Genomic DNA, 15,716 nt, shown 5'->3' with positions numbered 1-15,716 from the left:
CTGGCTTCTTTATTCTCGTTATATTCTATTTTAGGTATGTGTATAGTTAGAATTTACATATAGGAATTCTAACTTTAAGTGAAATATGTTAAGGGAATCCAAATATCACCACATAAAATATTTTTTGGCTTTTAACTATATTTCATGAGCACAAAAACTCCTTAGATTGATGATAAGTTTAAATTTTATATAGTTGATCCCTTTTATAACGCGACGATTTATTATTTGTTTGTCTATTTTACTGTAAGAGCAATTGTTTGTGTTCTTTGTGGTTTTCTGTCACTTTTCAAATGTATTCATAAACCAACTAACAAGATAAAAATAACAGTATATTTGTAGTTGTGAATGTTGTGTTTATTTCACAAGTAAACATCGTTTTGAGCACGAGTATAAGGAATGTAGGTGTTGTTGAACGTGGGGTGATTATCTCCCCTGCAGCTCGGCAAGGGAGGTAGGGCAGCTATACAGGAGACATCACCAACACGACCACCAGACTGCAGCTGGAGCACAGCCTCGGCAGCAAGCACAGTCCAGAAAACAGGCCATGTATCACTTAGCGCTGTCTTGTCATTCCAACATCCCCTAACCTTTAACAGTCTCCCAATCGTCCCCCAACTCTCCAGTCTTCCCGTGTACCCTGACGCTCCAGTTCAGGCAGTCATTGTGTCGGGATGGAGGAGAAGCTGCCCATTATCGAAGTGACCGGGGACAACCTGGCTCAGGTGTGGCCCTCACTGTCAAAAGCCTTGCGAGACGCGACCTTCGTGGCCATGGACTGTGTGAGTGAAGAAGGCTTTGTTAAGTATTGTCAGTCCAGCTTCATATTGCCCAATGATACAAGTGGTGGTGATGCCTGAATAATTTTAGTAATTATCCTCCAACCTACAGCATATACAGATATATCCAGAGTATGTCAATGTATGTTATTTATTTATTTGTTAAATTTTTACTACTTGTATGGATTATTGTGTAACATTTCCATAAGATTTTGAAGGCTCACTGCTGCCTACTTGATGGTGGCCCTGAGATCTTATTACTTGATGTCATGTCAGTAGCTTTCATGGGGTGATGAGGAGGGATGCGTCTCCCCACTGCTGTGCATCTTTGACTCATTTGGTCCACTGTTTCAGGAGCTGTCAGGCTTGGGCAACAGAAGCAAGATCAAAAGCTTTGAACTTGACGTGCGGTACCAAAACATGGCAGAAGTGGCCCGGAATTATGCTATTGTTGCCCTGGGAATATCTTGCTTCTCTTGTAATTCTGTGAGCAGTATTGATATGCAAGATGAAAAAGGTAAGGAAGAGTTTGTATAATTTTAATTAAATTTAGATGTGTGAATGTAAACAGATTAATTGTGCATAAGAGTATTAATTATTCTATGGAGTTTCAATTCTTTTCTAGAAAGAGAAGTGCAGTAAGAATGATTAAAAAACATAACTACTATTTGTCTTATTCCTTGCAGGTGAAGAACAAATCCGCAGCCACGACTACATGGTGCAGACCTTCAATGTGCTCACCATGTGCACCGACCCCTTCACTGTGGAGTGTGATTCCTTGAAGTTCCTGCACAACCATGGATTTGACTTTAACAAGCTGTATGCCAAGGGAATCCTCTACTACAAGGGCTGTGATCGCAAGGTACAGGAAACAGGACTTATCATTCTTTTCTGAAAATTGCAATCATCAGTATGTCCTATTTAATTTATGTTTTTCCTCTGTTTCAATAAAATTACTGACCAATAATTTTATGATATTGTGCCAAATAACTCAAGTCTTATTGCTTTTGCAGAATGACAAATCACTGAGTGTACGAAATCTCTTCACAAAGCTGCTGGAATACAGGAAGCCCCTCATTGTACATAATGGCTTGATAGATCTCATCTTCCTCTACCAATCCTTCTACTGTGACCTTCCCAAGAAGAATGACACCTTTGCTGCAGATCTTGATGACCTTTTTCCAAGTGGAATTTATGACACAAAGTACCTTGCTGAGTTCCACCAAGCTGTGCCGGCAACTTACCTGGAATACTTGTTCAAAAAGATGTGAGTCGTGCAAACTTAACCTTAGTAACTGTTTGTAGGGAAGTGGCTGATGGTCTTACTTAAACCTTCATTCAATGGGTAGTGTTTGAAAGGACAGTTTTAAGATACTGTCTTCCAAATATTAATCCATGAAGTTTGACTCCATCATCATAAAACTTGAAAATTGTACAGGGTGACATCATGCAAGAGTTTGTTTCTTTACTCCTGAATTTCTAATAACTACCATTATATTATAAATATTTTTTACCAACTTTCACATTTTTCTTATCCAACATTATGCACACTTTTTTCAAACTTTAAACAATTAATTTGAAATAGACACAGCAGTGACTGTCTTGATGCCACATAGACAGATTGGTGCCTGTTCCCATACAGTTCAGTTTCCACCCACAGGCAGCTGAAGAACATCAGTCGCCAGAGAAATGGACAGTGGCATGTACGGCTACGTTTTCCACCATATCCTAGGCAGACTCCTAACATTGACTGGTACTCCTACCTCCAGATCTTCTCTTACAGAGTGGAGGAGGACACTGACAAGCGGGACCTTTGCCAGAACTATGCTGTAAGTTCAATATTTTATCTTTCATTCTTAGATGCCCTAAGCTTTCTTAGACTATATTTTCAGAGGTGATCGGACTGGTTTTCATATATTACCCAAAAATTATCCAAAATCCTTGTTATATTATCACAAGAATCTTGAAAATGCTTTTGAAGATTTCAAAGCCTTTAAAAGTATATGAGATGAGGCACAAAAATGTCTGAAAATACATTTTTCATATTATTCCCCTTTTTCTTTCAGTTTCACGGGTTTTGCAATGATGTTAAATGTTCCTTGAGCCACAACATCAACAGAGTGGTGAAGGTCCTCCAGATGCAAGGAGCCAAGAAGCATGGTGACTCCAAGTACTCCAGTTTTAAAGGAGGTTCTCTGGTCCATGTTATTGAAAAATTTACTAAGACAAGGGAAGAAGGGAAGCCCCAGAAAAGAAAATCATCCTCTGAGAATGTTCCTTCTGCAAAAAAGTGTCATTTGAGCTCAAAGGAAACAAATGAGCCAGAAGACATCACCAAAAACTCAAATGGTGTTGTACCAGAGCAGGTTCAGCCTCAGAACCTTCGCCGCAGTGCCAATGGTCACCGTGCTGGCTATGATGCTTTTATGACTGGCTACATATTTGCTAGTATTGTCTCAGATAAGGGAGTGTGGACTTCCAAAGATAATCCCTTTACACCTGAGAACATTGGTTTGGCTGATCAAGTAAATAAGGTGTATCTAGGGGGTAAAAACTTTCCTTTTCTGATCAGAACAGGAGCCTATGCAAGCAAGTCTTCAAAACATTGCAGTAAAATTGAAAAAGTTAGGAGTAGTGAGAGTACTCTAAGAAATGTATAAATATCAGGGTTTAAAAAATAAATGATACACAAGTAATACATCTGTAAATGTTTAATGAAATATGTGTTCAGGTCATATTAATATTGATCACAGCCTACCTTGGATAATACGAGTACATGGTGCAAAAATCTTTATATTAATATTTTAGTGGTCCTACTCATTCTCCAGTGATAGATTCCCAAATCTAATTTCCAGCCTATTCACTGCTAAAAGTGAGGATCTTGGCAAGAGGAATAGTGGAATTAAAAGAGAAATGTATATTTCAAGTCCTAAACCTGAGGAATGTCAAAAATAGTTACTCATAGAAATTATACTATTCATTACAAACTTGGACTTTAGAAGAGTTATATAATTGATATAGAAGAGTTATATAACTGATATGTTAAATTCTGATAGTGTGTGAAGTAATTTTGTTTTAAATGGCAAATCCTCTAAGTCAGTCAGCTGCTGCTCTGTGAAACCCTACCATTACTGTCCCGTTGGGGAAAGTTCCTAGAGAGTGACTCGTACAGTACACAGATGAACGGATGGAAGAATTAATCAATAGGATCAGTGTCATACATAAACTAAAGTACTTGGCAAGTGCAGCAGTCATTTATTTAATAAGTTATCATATAATATCATCTTTCCATAAAGCAATTATAGTCATGAAAGCCATGTTATAAGCACATTACCACACTGTTGCCTTACTGAGAAAATCAATATACAGGCATAGAGTTGTCTATCTTATGAGCCCAAGCTGTCAACCCTCCAATAATGTCCTTGACTTGGTAGTCTGGCTGGGACAAGGATGCCTCCAGCTGCCTCACGGCTAATTGAGAGTCATTTCCCCTTCGACAAACACAGACCACACTCTTTGATCCTAAATCTGAGAGTTTCTTTTGGATGAGACTTATACTTTCTGCCTTGTCTATGTCTTTCAAAGGAATGTTAATGCAGTTGGGTAGGGAACATATTTCTAACTCAACAGGCAGTCTTACATCTATTAGTACATGTGGTTTGTTTGCCTTCATTAAGGTTCTGTACTCCTCGACTGTTACTCTTTCATTCCTCTCCAGCAGCGTCACCCCCTTGTCCTTGTCTGTTGCTGCAGCTCCACAAAACTGTTCATAATCAATTAGCTGCTTTATGGACGGTTCTTCCCCACAAATCTCACAAGTGCTTTTCATGCCTCGCAGTTTGACAGTGAGGAACGTTCCCCGAAGACCATCGAACAAGAGCAGTTTCTGTGACAAAGGAGTTCCTACATTAGTTATTATTTTGATGGCTTCTAGTGCCTGCATGCAGCCTATGACACCAGGCACCGCCCCCAGCACCCCTCCGTCAGAACAGTTTGTCACAGTTTCAGGAGGTGGAGGCTTTGGGTGGATGCAGCGGAAACAAGGTCCTCCCTGATGGTGGTAGACAGTCAGCTGCCCTTCAAACCTCAGGGCAGAGCCAGAGACAAGGGGTTTGTCTGCCAATACACAGGCATCATTCAACAGGTACCGGGTGGCCACGTTGTCTGTGCAGTCCAATACTACTTCATACTGCTTGACAACTTCTAGGGCCACGCTGCTTGTGAAGGAAATTTCATATGGAACTACTTCTACTTCGCTGTTCAGTGCCTTGATGGATTGAGCTATGGAGAGTGCCTTTGATGTGCCAACTCTCTCCTCTGTGTGCAGGACTTGTCTGTGGAGGTTATTCAGCTCCACTAAGTCGTAATCAACCAGCCCAAGTCGTCCAACCCCAGCAGCAGCTAAGTATACCGCTGCTGGACACCCCAGGCCTCCACACCCAACAATGAGAACAGATGCTGCTGACAGCATTCTCTGTCCTCTGGGACCAAACTCTGGTAGAATGAGTTGCCGTGAATACCTGGCGACCTGGGCACAGGTGAGAGGCCTTTCCCCAATGGCCTGGAGCTGGTGGTTCAGGATGTCACTGCTAATGACAGGTGAGTATGATCCAATGGCATTCTGGTGTTGCTGTAGCTGTAATTTCAGATTCTGATTTTCCTCTTCCTTCTTCTGGAGTTCCTCAAGTAACTTTTCCTTGGACCACTGGCTTCTGTCTGCATGAAAGTAAAGTTTGGGGTGTATTATATTATGATCTAAATAACTGATAGAGGTAGAATAATAATAATAATAACTTGCTAGCAGGAAGAAATGTTTTAACATGAAAAAAAAGGCAAGAAAACATAATCGGTGAAATTAAAACACTAAGGATAAATTGATGCATAAATTGATTCCTTCATTTTGAGACAGGATACAAGTTTGCCAGAATATCACCACAGGAATTACGAATTTATAAAGACCAGGCACTGAAGAGCTATATTGAGGAAGTAATAACCTTGGCTGTAAGCTCACATAACACTGAAATAACATTAGCATTTCCATCTGAGGGCTAGGTTACATTAGATTAGGTTTAGATTCATTTAGTTCATTAGCTTAACTGCTCATATTTTTCCGAGATGTAGTCAGTGTCTGGAAATTAGTAGGTCAAGGTTATTTCCCTAATTCTCTAATGAACAAATAATGACCTTAGCTCAAAGCTCCCTTTAGTCCTGCAGTAATACGCACCTTGCATGCCATCACCAGCCTCTGCGAGTGAGTGGCCGGCAGTTCCTCCTCCATCACTCATTGTTCTCCCTATTCCTTAGTATCCTTCCTTAATTACTACACTAGCGGCCACAGAAAATACTCCCAAGTGTTCACTTTGCTCGTGTTTTAAGTACAATTAAGTTTTAACACCAATATATCAGATAAATACAAGTTGGAGATGAGGAAGGGTGTTTGTTTTGGTTCAGATTTTTTGTGCCGTTGTAAAGTTAGAATACTATTATCTTGATCTTGATCTTACAGGCGTCTGTATCAGTAAATGTACGGAGAAAGATAAGGCAAACAGAAAAGCAAACATTAACTTTCGCATCACTTTCACAATTTCAATCATCCTTTCATTCGTCTCTCCACACAGTTCCAGTAGCAACACCGTCCATTCCTTTCCTGTCTCCTCCACTCTGACATGTCCCAGTCCCTCAGCACTACTTGCATGATTTCATTCCTGTCTGGCATACTTCATATACTCCGGCATCACATGCTCCACCGTCTCACCCCAAAAAAAAGTGTTGGTGACAATATATATATCCTTGCCTAATTCCTCTCACTCTACACCCAGTCTGTATGTATATCTCCTAGCCTGTATTTAGCTCTTTTGTCCACATATGTACGAGTACTCCGCTATATGTCAATTATCTTTGCATTCAACTCAATCATTTTTAAGACTAACTAGCATTTCTCTATTCACCCTATCAGAAGCTTTCTTTATGTCCAGATAACCTAAGTACAATATATTTCTATCTATCCTTCTTTCTCTCAATCATTTCATTCACTACAAACATAATCCTCCACTCTCCTGTCCACACGTAATTTCTTCTGTTGTTCATCTAACACTCCGGCTCTCAATCCATTTACACAATCTCTCATTTAACACTGTACTGAAAACTTTACCTACTGTGTTTGCTAATACAATCGGTCTGTAGTTCTTCAACTAATTTGTACTCATGTACCCTCCCTTACGCAAGCAAGTAATTCAGTATTCGTTCTACATTCTTGGCACTCTCCTCCTCCCACACCTAGTTAAATAACTTATTTATCCTATCAATAACAACTTCCCCTCCATTAGACATCTCATAAGGTATCTCATCTGGACCTACTGCCTTCCCATTCTGCTTTTTCACACATTTCACTATTTCCTTTCTGTTGATTCTTTCATTAAACTCATCCGCATCTTTCTCCATTGTTACACACCCTTTTCTCACATCAAGTATCTCTCCTACACCACCGCTCTTTTTTTCCAGAACTCTTATCTCCTTTATCACTTCTTCTCTACCTGTCACCACCGCCCCATTCACCTTCAGGCTCTCCACATTTTCACTGTCAGGCATCCCCTCACCTCTCAAGAATCTGTAACATTCTCGGTCATTTTCAAAACCTTTCTCTATTAGTCTTAGATACTGATACCCCTCTCACACCTAACTTTTATTATTCATTGTCTTTTGATTAGTCACTCGTTGCTGACTCACATGCGCTGTCCATGCATTCTGGTAATCACTTTCAGTCTCCTTACTCCCAAGCCTCCTCTTTCTAAACTGCCTGCACATCATATTTAATCTCTTTCTTCCCTAATTTCTTCACTCCAACTTGGCTTGCATGTGCCCTTTCTGGCATTCATTATTACATACCCCATCTGGCTGGCTGCTGCATTCCTAACATTCTCTACAAATCTTTTATTCAGTTCCTCCACACCATTCAAGCTTCCTCCTTTTTCTCTTCTTAGCCCTTCCATTCCTTCCTTCTCTCTAATTCAACTTACGTTCTACCACCTATATATTATGATCTAAGGCAGGGGTTCTTAACCTTTTGATGGTTCCATACACCCAATGGATTGTCGAATATGGTCCCATACCCCCTTCAGTTGACTTCAGATAATTATCACCAATCCTATTATTTGCCAGTATGTCTTCCAGATACGAGTATTTCAATCGCTTGAATTTACTGTACTTTAGATACGGATTACTAGGAAAAAAACATAACCATTGATAATTTTATTATTTTTTTTACTGAAAGCAAAATTAATAAAGTTATAGTTCCGTTTTATTATACAAAAAGAAAAAAAAAACAGAACATAAATGTGCAAGTTTTTAGTCCCTTGGGGGTATGGTTCTCATACCCCCAAGGGGTATGGATATCCCCGGTTAAGAACCCCTGATCTAAGGTATAGGTAGTTTTGAAACACCTTTTGCATTAGTTACCCCGAAAATCTTTCCATTTCCATATATTCTCCTATTCAAACTCCGCGCGATGCTATAGATAATGCTTTTTTTTTTGTTTTATGAGAGAGAGAGAGAGAGAGAGAGAGAGAGAGAGAGAGAGAGAGAGAGAGAGAGAGAGAGAGAGAGAGAGAGAGAGAGAGAATCTTTTATATTTCCTCTAATCATTCCGTCTGCGGTATGTAAGAAAATTTATTAATTCCCTTGCCTCTCTACTTGCATATCGTTACTGATGAAACGTAAATAATGTTACTAGTGGAACATTTATGTTTTTCTTATAAACGTAAAACTCTCTCTCTCTCTCTCTCTCTCTCTCTCTCTCTCTCTCTCTCTCTCTCTCTCTCTCTGTTCAAGAATACTTCTCTTAAAAATAAACCAGCTGTTGAATATTATCTTTTTTGCATTATTATTCATACCATTCATAAGCAGAATATATATACTTTTTTTTAATATTTTGGAACAGACTGTGAATGAAATAAAGTTTAGATGAAGTATAGACATAAAGAAAAATAATGAAACTGAAAAGAACAATAGAGAATATTCAACAATAACAAACTGGACCTATATATAAAGCTAACGAAAACAAATAAGCAAGGATTAATATAAAAAGAAACTTTAAGATCATCACTAGACTGAAGAGAGAGAGAGAAAAAAAAAGAAATCACACAAGAGGTTTCTGTCATTATTGGAACCAAAGTGTCATGGCGGACTAGCAGCTGGGAAATATCAATACCTTCACTTCTCGCCTCTGTATCAAGTGTTTCTGAGGCGGCAGTTCCCTTTTGACACGCCTTCAAGGTAAAGCTGTGGCTCACTGTTAATGCTACAAATTATCAGGTTTAATAGGGGAATAGTTAAGGAGAAAACAGAGAAATAACAAGGCAGGAAGGTAAGAACAATGTTTACCTACCTTGTTTTGGTCTTTTTTTGAGGTCATTTCTACCATATTCCCACTAACCATCTACCTGCCTTACTTGCTCTGTCACATGCCAAGCTGAAAGGGACGTTGTGAGCTTCTAAAACGCCCCTTTGTAAAGTATTTTATTTTTTTGCGTCACGAAATACAAGTGACGTTTTCTCGACTTAATGCGACGCAGTAAAAATCTTGTTATATCAATTTTAGGGAATATATGAATGTTTTCAGGTTGTATTTAGCATCTGTAGCTTGTAGTTGCGTCTAGGCTGGCTGGAAATCAATAATGTAAGTTGTGTTCGTATTGTAATGTTAGACCAAGCAATGTTCTTTGTGGTTAGGTTAAGTTCGCTTGTGATCTTTGTTTTAGTCGGTCTGGGTAACGCTGAGTTCTGTTCATTTCTTTGTATTGAAGCAAGATAGATATATAAATATGTAAGGTCTGACAAGCTGACATGTATGTAGAAAGCAGGAAAATATTGATAAGCTAATGTGTGTGTAGACTGACGGATGAATATTGTATTGATGAAAGATTAATAAAAAATAGACTGACAGATGGGTAGCCTCATGTATTGATAGAGAAGCTGCTAGAGATATATGGATAACTTAACATGATTAAAAGATAGATGAACAAAGAGTTAAAATAAAAGTGGGTAGCTGATGTTATTGATGTTCACATAATCCAAAAATATTGGGAAAGAAACTGAGAAAGAAGTGATAATGTTACTTTGGAGGAAAAGAAAAAATAGGAGAGAGAAACAGACCCAAAAAAGATGGACTATATAGTAAGGGAGGCTGATACTAAACTGATTTGCGTACTCAGAATCAAGAGCAGTATATATTTTTAAACACTGGCATTTTTCACTAAGTACTTATGTGTATTACTTCCAGCAGGCCATAATGGAGGTATGTATTGGTTTTCAAGTATGCTTTCATGCTTCTATTGATGGTTAAACAAGGATTCCACATCAATTTTGGGAAACAACACCTATGGGAATATGAATAATTATGTCTGTGTCTGTTGATAATTGTACAGATGAGAGAACAAAGCAATCATGCGGCCAGGCTAGGTGAGAAACTATCTATTTATCTATCTATCTTTGTATATACCAGGCCAGCAAGCACACACTAATTAGCCATGTCAGAATACCAAACTTGTTCACATTTTTACCCCATCAGCCACTGGGGGAAGAGATATTACACCCCAGGAATGCCTTAGCTAGTGACGAGCTACCGAAAGATTGGTGTAGTTGTCTTGGTACAGCAGAGTGGCTGAACTAGGGACAGAGGTGAATAATAAGGTTTCATTAAGTGTTGGTTCCTCCTTAGATGTCTGACGAGGAGATGGAATACAGCGATGACGACTTTGATGCTTACTACGAAGAGGAGTTTGACCGGGATGTGGACCACGTGGACCCACAGAAGAATGACCCCGAGTACTTCCACGTGGCCTGCCTCACCGACACGGAGGTGGAGAGGCTGCTGAATGAGTCTGTGGAGCAGCTTTCCAATAGCATACAGGTGAGGGTTGTTGTGGTCATTGTATGGTAAATAGGGAAGTGTGAATGCTGGAGGAAAGTGGATGTTGCACAGTTATGACCAGGAGTGTCAGCTTTCAGTACTTACTTCAACAGTGTTTTATGTTAATCTCTCATTGTTAAGTTTGCTGGTGGCTGTGTAGTAAGAAAATCTGAGAGCTGATAGATTTTTAAGTGATCATAGTACTTAATATTAAGGAAAAGGACACTAAATGGAGGTGAGAAAGGTGTGTTACTTGACTCTTTACAAAGACTTTACCAAGTGACTGTTTCCTTTCTTTATTTTGTGCTACATTAGTAATGGTTTTGTATATTTTCATAGTCTAAGTGTACATTTTATTTATTCATTTATCCATTCAGGTGATGATTGCATTATTTGATGGTCTTTTCTTCAGGTGACTCCCTCCTTGGCAAAGCTGCTGCTGCACATGCATGGCTGGAACCAGATGGAGATAGTGGCTGGTTACCGCCAGGACTGCAATCGCCTTCTTACCACAGCACACATCAAGCCCCCAACACCCCCCCAGCCAAGCACCAGTGCCCAGCAGGGGGATGGGGAGACCACCTGTCCTGTTTGTCTGGCACCAATGTCCCCTGATAATTCCAGCCACTTATCCTGTGGGCACATGTTTTGCAAGGACTGCTGGAGTAAGCACTTTGAGGTCCAGATTGTACATGGAGCATCGACAGGTAAGGACTGGTACTCCTGTCTTTTTTAGTTAGGTTGGGATTGCTGAGAGAGAAAGGAGACAATGAGGGTAACATGTAGAAGTGGAGTGTATGAACAGGAATAAAGGAGGTTCCTTGGTTGTGACCATCCTTCTTGATGCAGCTCTAGTGATTGTATTGTATTAAGTTTAGTCAGTGAATATGCAGTATTAGTAACATGTGTAAAATACTTCTGCAGCAAGATTACAAAGTTTGCTAAATTTATTGACATCCAAGTGTGGGCCAGTTGTAGGAGTACCATTTTGTATCAAGCTAAAAGACTCACAAGGTAGAATTGAAGGCAAAGGCCATATTATATTATCTCATGATTTACTGACATCCATTTGTTGTTGTAGGGATTGAGTGCATGGGCAGCAACTGTCAAGTCCTTGCTCCTGAGGACTTTGTGCTGCCCCTGCTGAAGCTGCCCAGGCTGAGGGAAAAGTACCAGCAATATGCCTTCTCGGATTATGTGAGGAGCCACCCACAGCTACGCTTCTGTCCCGGCCCCAACTGTAACATTGTGGTACAGGCCAAGGAGTGCCGCGCCAAGAGAGTCAATTGCACTGCCTGCAAGTCTCAGTTCTGGTAAGAGAGTGGCTGGTGTTTGGTACATTTATTTACATGGTTTTTATGTCATGTTAAAAGTCACTCCTGCATTAAAGCAGTTGATATTATCTTTAGTTTAGTCTTTATCTCGGGGGATATAACATCTAGTGCTGTTCATCTTGTGTGACATGTTTTGTGTGGGCTTCAATGCCTCAGTGTGAGCGGCAAGTTTATGATGGACTTTCCTCTCTACAGCTACAGGTGTGGCAACGACTACCATGCCCCAACTGACTGTGAAACCATGAAGCGCTGGCTTACTAAGTGTGCCGATGACAGTGAAACAGCCAACTACATCAGTGCACACACCAAAGATGTGAGTGTTGCCCATTACTTATAAGGGGAATACATATGAAATGAGAGTATGTGCCTGTTCCATCATCAAGCCAGATTCTATCTCAGAACATCAAGTAATGTTTTTCTCTACTGTTCTCTTCCCAGTGCCCCAAGTGCCACATCTGCATAGAGAAGAATGGCGGCTGTAATCACATGCAGTGCTGCAACTGTAAGCATGATTTCTGCTGGATGTGCCTGGGCTGCTGGAAGACTCACGGCTCAGAGTATTATGAGTGCTCCCGCTACAAGGAGAACCCAAACATTGCCCACGAGTCAGCCCATGCCCAGGCCAGGGAGGCTCTCAAGAAGTACCTCCATTACTATGAACGAGTCAGTGTTGGGATTTTGTACTTAATTTTCTCCGGGTTAATTTTTATTTATCTATATTTTTTTCTCAAATATAGATACATAATTTCCTTTGGTTATATTTTCCTTGACAGATCATTTGACTTTAGGTAGTATGAATATATCTTGCTTTTACCTTTGTACTTGACAGCTTTTATGATGTTGCATCTTGGAAAACAAAGGATATTGGGAACAGTTTATGCTAACAATGACAAATAATGAGGCAAATTTCCCTTTCAGTGGGAGAATCATAGCAAGTCCCTGAAGCTGGAAGAGGAGACACTGGCCAAGATCCGTGAGAGGATCCAGGAGAAGGTGATGGCTGGCACAGGCACTTGGATTGACTGGCAGTACCTCCTGGATGCTGCTGCTCTTCTGGCCCGCTGCCGCTACACCCTGCAGAACACCTACCCATTTGCCTACTATCTGGAGTCTGGGCCCAGGAAGGACCTGGTGAGCTTGCTAACAGGATGGTGGAGGGACAAGTTATATACTGTTAGCTGTGTCTTTATCTGTCATATGTCTGATTTTGACAATGTAGTGACCTAGCATTTTTTTTTTTTTTTTTTTTGATACATGCACTTCATTTAGGTTCTGTTATTATAACTACTCAAGTTTATTTTGCATGAGTGAAATTTATTGTAATTTTTACAACTTGATTATGTGTTCGTTTTAACTAAATGTTCCTTCACTCCAGTTCGAGTACCAGCAGGCCCAGCTTGAGGCAGAGATAGAAAACCTCTCCTGGAAGATTGAGCGTGCTGAGATGACTGACCGGGGAGACTTAGAAAACCAGATGGACATTGTGGAGAAACGAAGAACCACCCTGCTGACAGACTTCCAACAGGGATGATGGGGGCTGTGGAAGTAGTCTTGGCCTCCACTTAATACCTCCCTCCCTCCCTCTCTGAATGCTGGTGTGGCCTCGGGCAGCCTCTTGTCACACTGGGGAGAGACTACAGCTTTCTTACCTTTAGAGGATGCTGGGTAGACAGTGTTTGGTTTTGAGTTTGTTTTATCCCTATTTATTTATATTGTTTTGTCTTTTTACTTCATAGACATTACTTTTCCAATGCATTGCACGGAGCGGACAAAGTCGCTTGCTCGTGGTGGCATTGGGAGTTGATTTGTGGTGCGTATCATCGTGGATACCTTGTGGCAACATACTGATATTACTTAATGACTTGCCAAAGGTTTGAACCATGTGGCCTGAAAAATTGGGTAACTGTGCCACACTCAACACACTGAATTGTTATCGGCGTTACTTTTATCTCAATTATCGTCTTTCTTGTTGCTTGTTCCATTAGTGCAGCAGCTGTAGCAGGTGGAGGTGTGTGTGGGCCCTTTGTGGCCCCTGGGCGTGGTGAGTCAAGGGGTGGCCATCACCACCGTCATCAGTTAGTAGTTGTGGACTCTTATGCAACTCTGTCTTGGATCAGTGTATGTATGTATGTATGTAAATATGTATGCTGTATATATAAATACAGTTTGTGGCAACCCATAGTCAACGTCAACTGACAAGTGACCCTCTGCAGGTTAGGTCAGCACATACTAAGGTCACCATTTAATTCTTTATGCAAATGCAGTGCTAATCAGTGTTGCGAGCAGTGATCAGTTTTGCTTTGTCACAGCAATCCTGGTAGGTATCATTTGGAAAGGCAGCAACACCTGTATTGACAGTGACAACTTCCATTTTGTTGCTTGAATCTATGTTGTTGTCTGCTGGGAAGACTGGGATAATTTCTTCCTTTGCCTTCTGTGACTTGCAGGCAATCTTGCATGTGCAATTGAGTAGGCATATTTGGTATGCATGATGTTCTGACAGTTTTTTGTGGTTTGAGGTTTGAAGGTATTTTGCAAATTCAGACTTTGTTATATATATATATTTTTTGCATTGTAATAGTCATGACATTTTTTGACAGGAAGTTATGTGTGTATTTGTAGTTCATTGTTTCTTGTGTATGCATCTGTTGTACTCTGAATGAATGAGATCTTGTGCCATGCCTGGCAGTGTGTGTGTGTGTGTGTGTGTGTGTGTGTGTGGGTGCGCACGCACATGCATGTGCATGCGTGCATGCGTGTGAGTGTGTGTGTGTGTGTGTGTGTGTGTGTATGCATATGTGAGTGTAGGTACATGTGCTTGAGTATGAGTCCATGTGTGGGTGTACATGAGTGTGGGTGTGTGTTAGTGTGTACCTGCACATGCATGTGCATGCATATAGGTCTGAAATTTGCAAGGATCTGCATCAAACAGGAATGAGTGTTTCCAAAGTGGTTCAGAAAGTGTATTCATCATCTAAGCTTCAAATTAACCATAGAAGCCAATAAGAAACATTATTGGAGGTTCTCATTTAGAGGACATGATTGGAAAACTGCACAATCTATTTCAATTTCTTTCTTAAATCTTGTGTGAAAATACTGATGAGCAATATTTTCACTGCCATGTGAGATGATGTGAAAGTTTGTTATTCTTCCGTATTGACTGTTTCTGAGCCACTTTGTCAGCCAGTGTTGGTCAAGGTGCCAGTTCCAGATGGAGTCAATTTCAGGGCATTTCATTTTATACCACCGTTGTGATAATAAAAGGAATAATATTTCTTCTACTTTTCTGAAATATCCTTCACTTCCATGGTGCTGAGGGGGAAGCAGTAACAGCAGGCCTGAATATGGAAATAGAGAGGCTGCTGTGGATGGTGAGTATGGAGCGTCTAGTGAAGGGTGGCATTTAATTTTTTCAGAAACAAAGTGTATCTAAAAATAACACATCAGACTGGTAAACATTCTAAGGAAGATTAACGAAATTGAGAATGGTGTAATGCAAGGTGAAGATTTATCCTTTAAAAGTGGGGAGATACAATATGCATTCACCATAAGGAAGTAGGCATTATAAAACTAGATTAGCCATTTAAATCCCTAGGGACGCTTCACCAACCCCATCTTGTCAAGTTATCCCTCCAGCCCCTCTCCCTTCACAGCCTCACAGGAAGTCAGGGTGAGCAATAGTTATAAAAAGGAATGTCG

General features: G+C 40.3%; 3 protein-coding genes across 3 annotated transcripts; 2 read left to right on the top strand and 1 right to left on the bottom strand.

The window, feature by feature from the left end:
- Positions 1 to 198: 198 nt before the first annotated feature.
- LOC135091715 (target of EGR1 protein 1-like) lies at positions 199 to 3,570 on the top strand. The gene is made up of 7 exons (XM_063989618.1): positions 199 to 243; positions 439 to 779; positions 1,131 to 1,293; positions 1,463 to 1,638; positions 1,790 to 2,043; positions 2,437 to 2,605; positions 2,843 to 3,570. The coding sequence occupies exons 2-7, from the start codon at positions 672 to 674 to the stop codon at positions 3,434 to 3,436; spliced, it is 1,464 nt and encodes a 487-aa protein (XP_063845688.1). The 5' UTR covers positions 199 to 243; positions 439 to 671; the 3' UTR covers positions 3,437 to 3,570.
- Positions 3,473 to 6,249, bottom strand: LOC135091716 (adenylyltransferase and sulfurtransferase MOCS3-like). Its single transcript, XM_063989619.1, has 2 exons — positions 6,001 to 6,249; positions 3,473 to 5,492 (listed from the first exon to the last, which is right to left on the bottom strand). The coding sequence occupies exons 1-2, from the start codon at positions 6,059 to 6,061 to the stop codon at positions 4,135 to 4,137; spliced, it is 1,419 nt and encodes a 472-aa protein (XP_063845689.1). The 5' UTR covers positions 6,062 to 6,249; the 3' UTR covers positions 3,473 to 4,134.
- Positions 6,250 to 8,920: 2,671 nt separating this feature from the next.
- Positions 8,921 to 15,292, top strand: LOC135091713 (potential E3 ubiquitin-protein ligase ariadne-2-like). Its single transcript, XM_063989615.1, has 8 exons — positions 8,921 to 9,047; positions 10,492 to 10,683; positions 11,096 to 11,390; positions 11,765 to 11,996; positions 12,213 to 12,330; positions 12,456 to 12,680; positions 12,936 to 13,148; positions 13,393 to 15,292. Exons 2-8 carry the CDS (start codon positions 10,492 to 10,494, stop codon positions 13,546 to 13,548), a joined length of 1,431 nt encoding a protein of 476 aa, XP_063845685.1. The 5' UTR covers positions 8,921 to 9,047; the 3' UTR covers positions 13,549 to 15,292.
- The last annotated feature ends 424 nt before the right edge of the window (positions 15,293 to 15,716 follow it).

Source organism: Scylla paramamosain, chromosome 38, assembly GCF_035594125.1.
Source record: "Scylla paramamosain isolate STU-SP2022 chromosome 38, ASM3559412v1, whole genome shotgun sequence".
In the NCBI taxonomy this organism is placed as follows: domain Eukaryota; kingdom Metazoa; phylum Arthropoda; class Malacostraca; order Decapoda; family Portunidae; genus Scylla; species Scylla paramamosain.
This window is presented reverse-complemented; position numbering and strand designations above follow the sequence as displayed.

Bases quoted from the DNA above. Each gene is read 5' to 3' on its own strand.
- LOC135091715 (XM_063989618.1), top strand. From the start codon at position 672: ATGGAGGAGAAGCTGCCCATTATCGAAGTGACCGGGGACAACCTGGCT. The intron at 780-1,130 runs GTGAGTGAAGAA...CCACTGTTTCAG, and splicing joins CCTTCGTGGCCATGGACTGT to GAGCTGTCAGGCTTGGGCAA. The intron at 1,639-1,789 runs GTACAGGAAACA...TTGCTTTTGCAG, and splicing joins ACAAGGGCTGTGATCGCAAG to AATGACAAATCACTGAGTGT.
- LOC135091716 (XM_063989619.1), bottom strand. From the start codon at position 6,061: ATGAGTGATGGAGGAGGAACTGCCGGCCACTCACTCGCAGAGGCTGGT. The intron at 5,493-6,000 runs GTGCGTATTACT...ACTTTCATGCAG, and splicing joins GGCTGGTGATGGCATGCAAG to ACAGAAGCCAGTGGTCCAAG.
- LOC135091713 (XM_063989615.1), top strand. From the start codon at position 10,492: ATGTCTGACGAGGAGATGGAATACAGCGATGACGACTTTGATGCTTAC. The intron at 10,684-11,095 runs GTGAGGGTTGTT...TCTTTTCTTCAG, and splicing joins AGCTTTCCAATAGCATACAG to GTGACTCCCTCCTTGGCAAA. The intron at 12,681-12,935 runs GTCAGTGTTGGG...TTTCCCTTTCAG, and splicing joins ACCTCCATTACTATGAACGA to TGGGAGAATCATAGCAAGTC.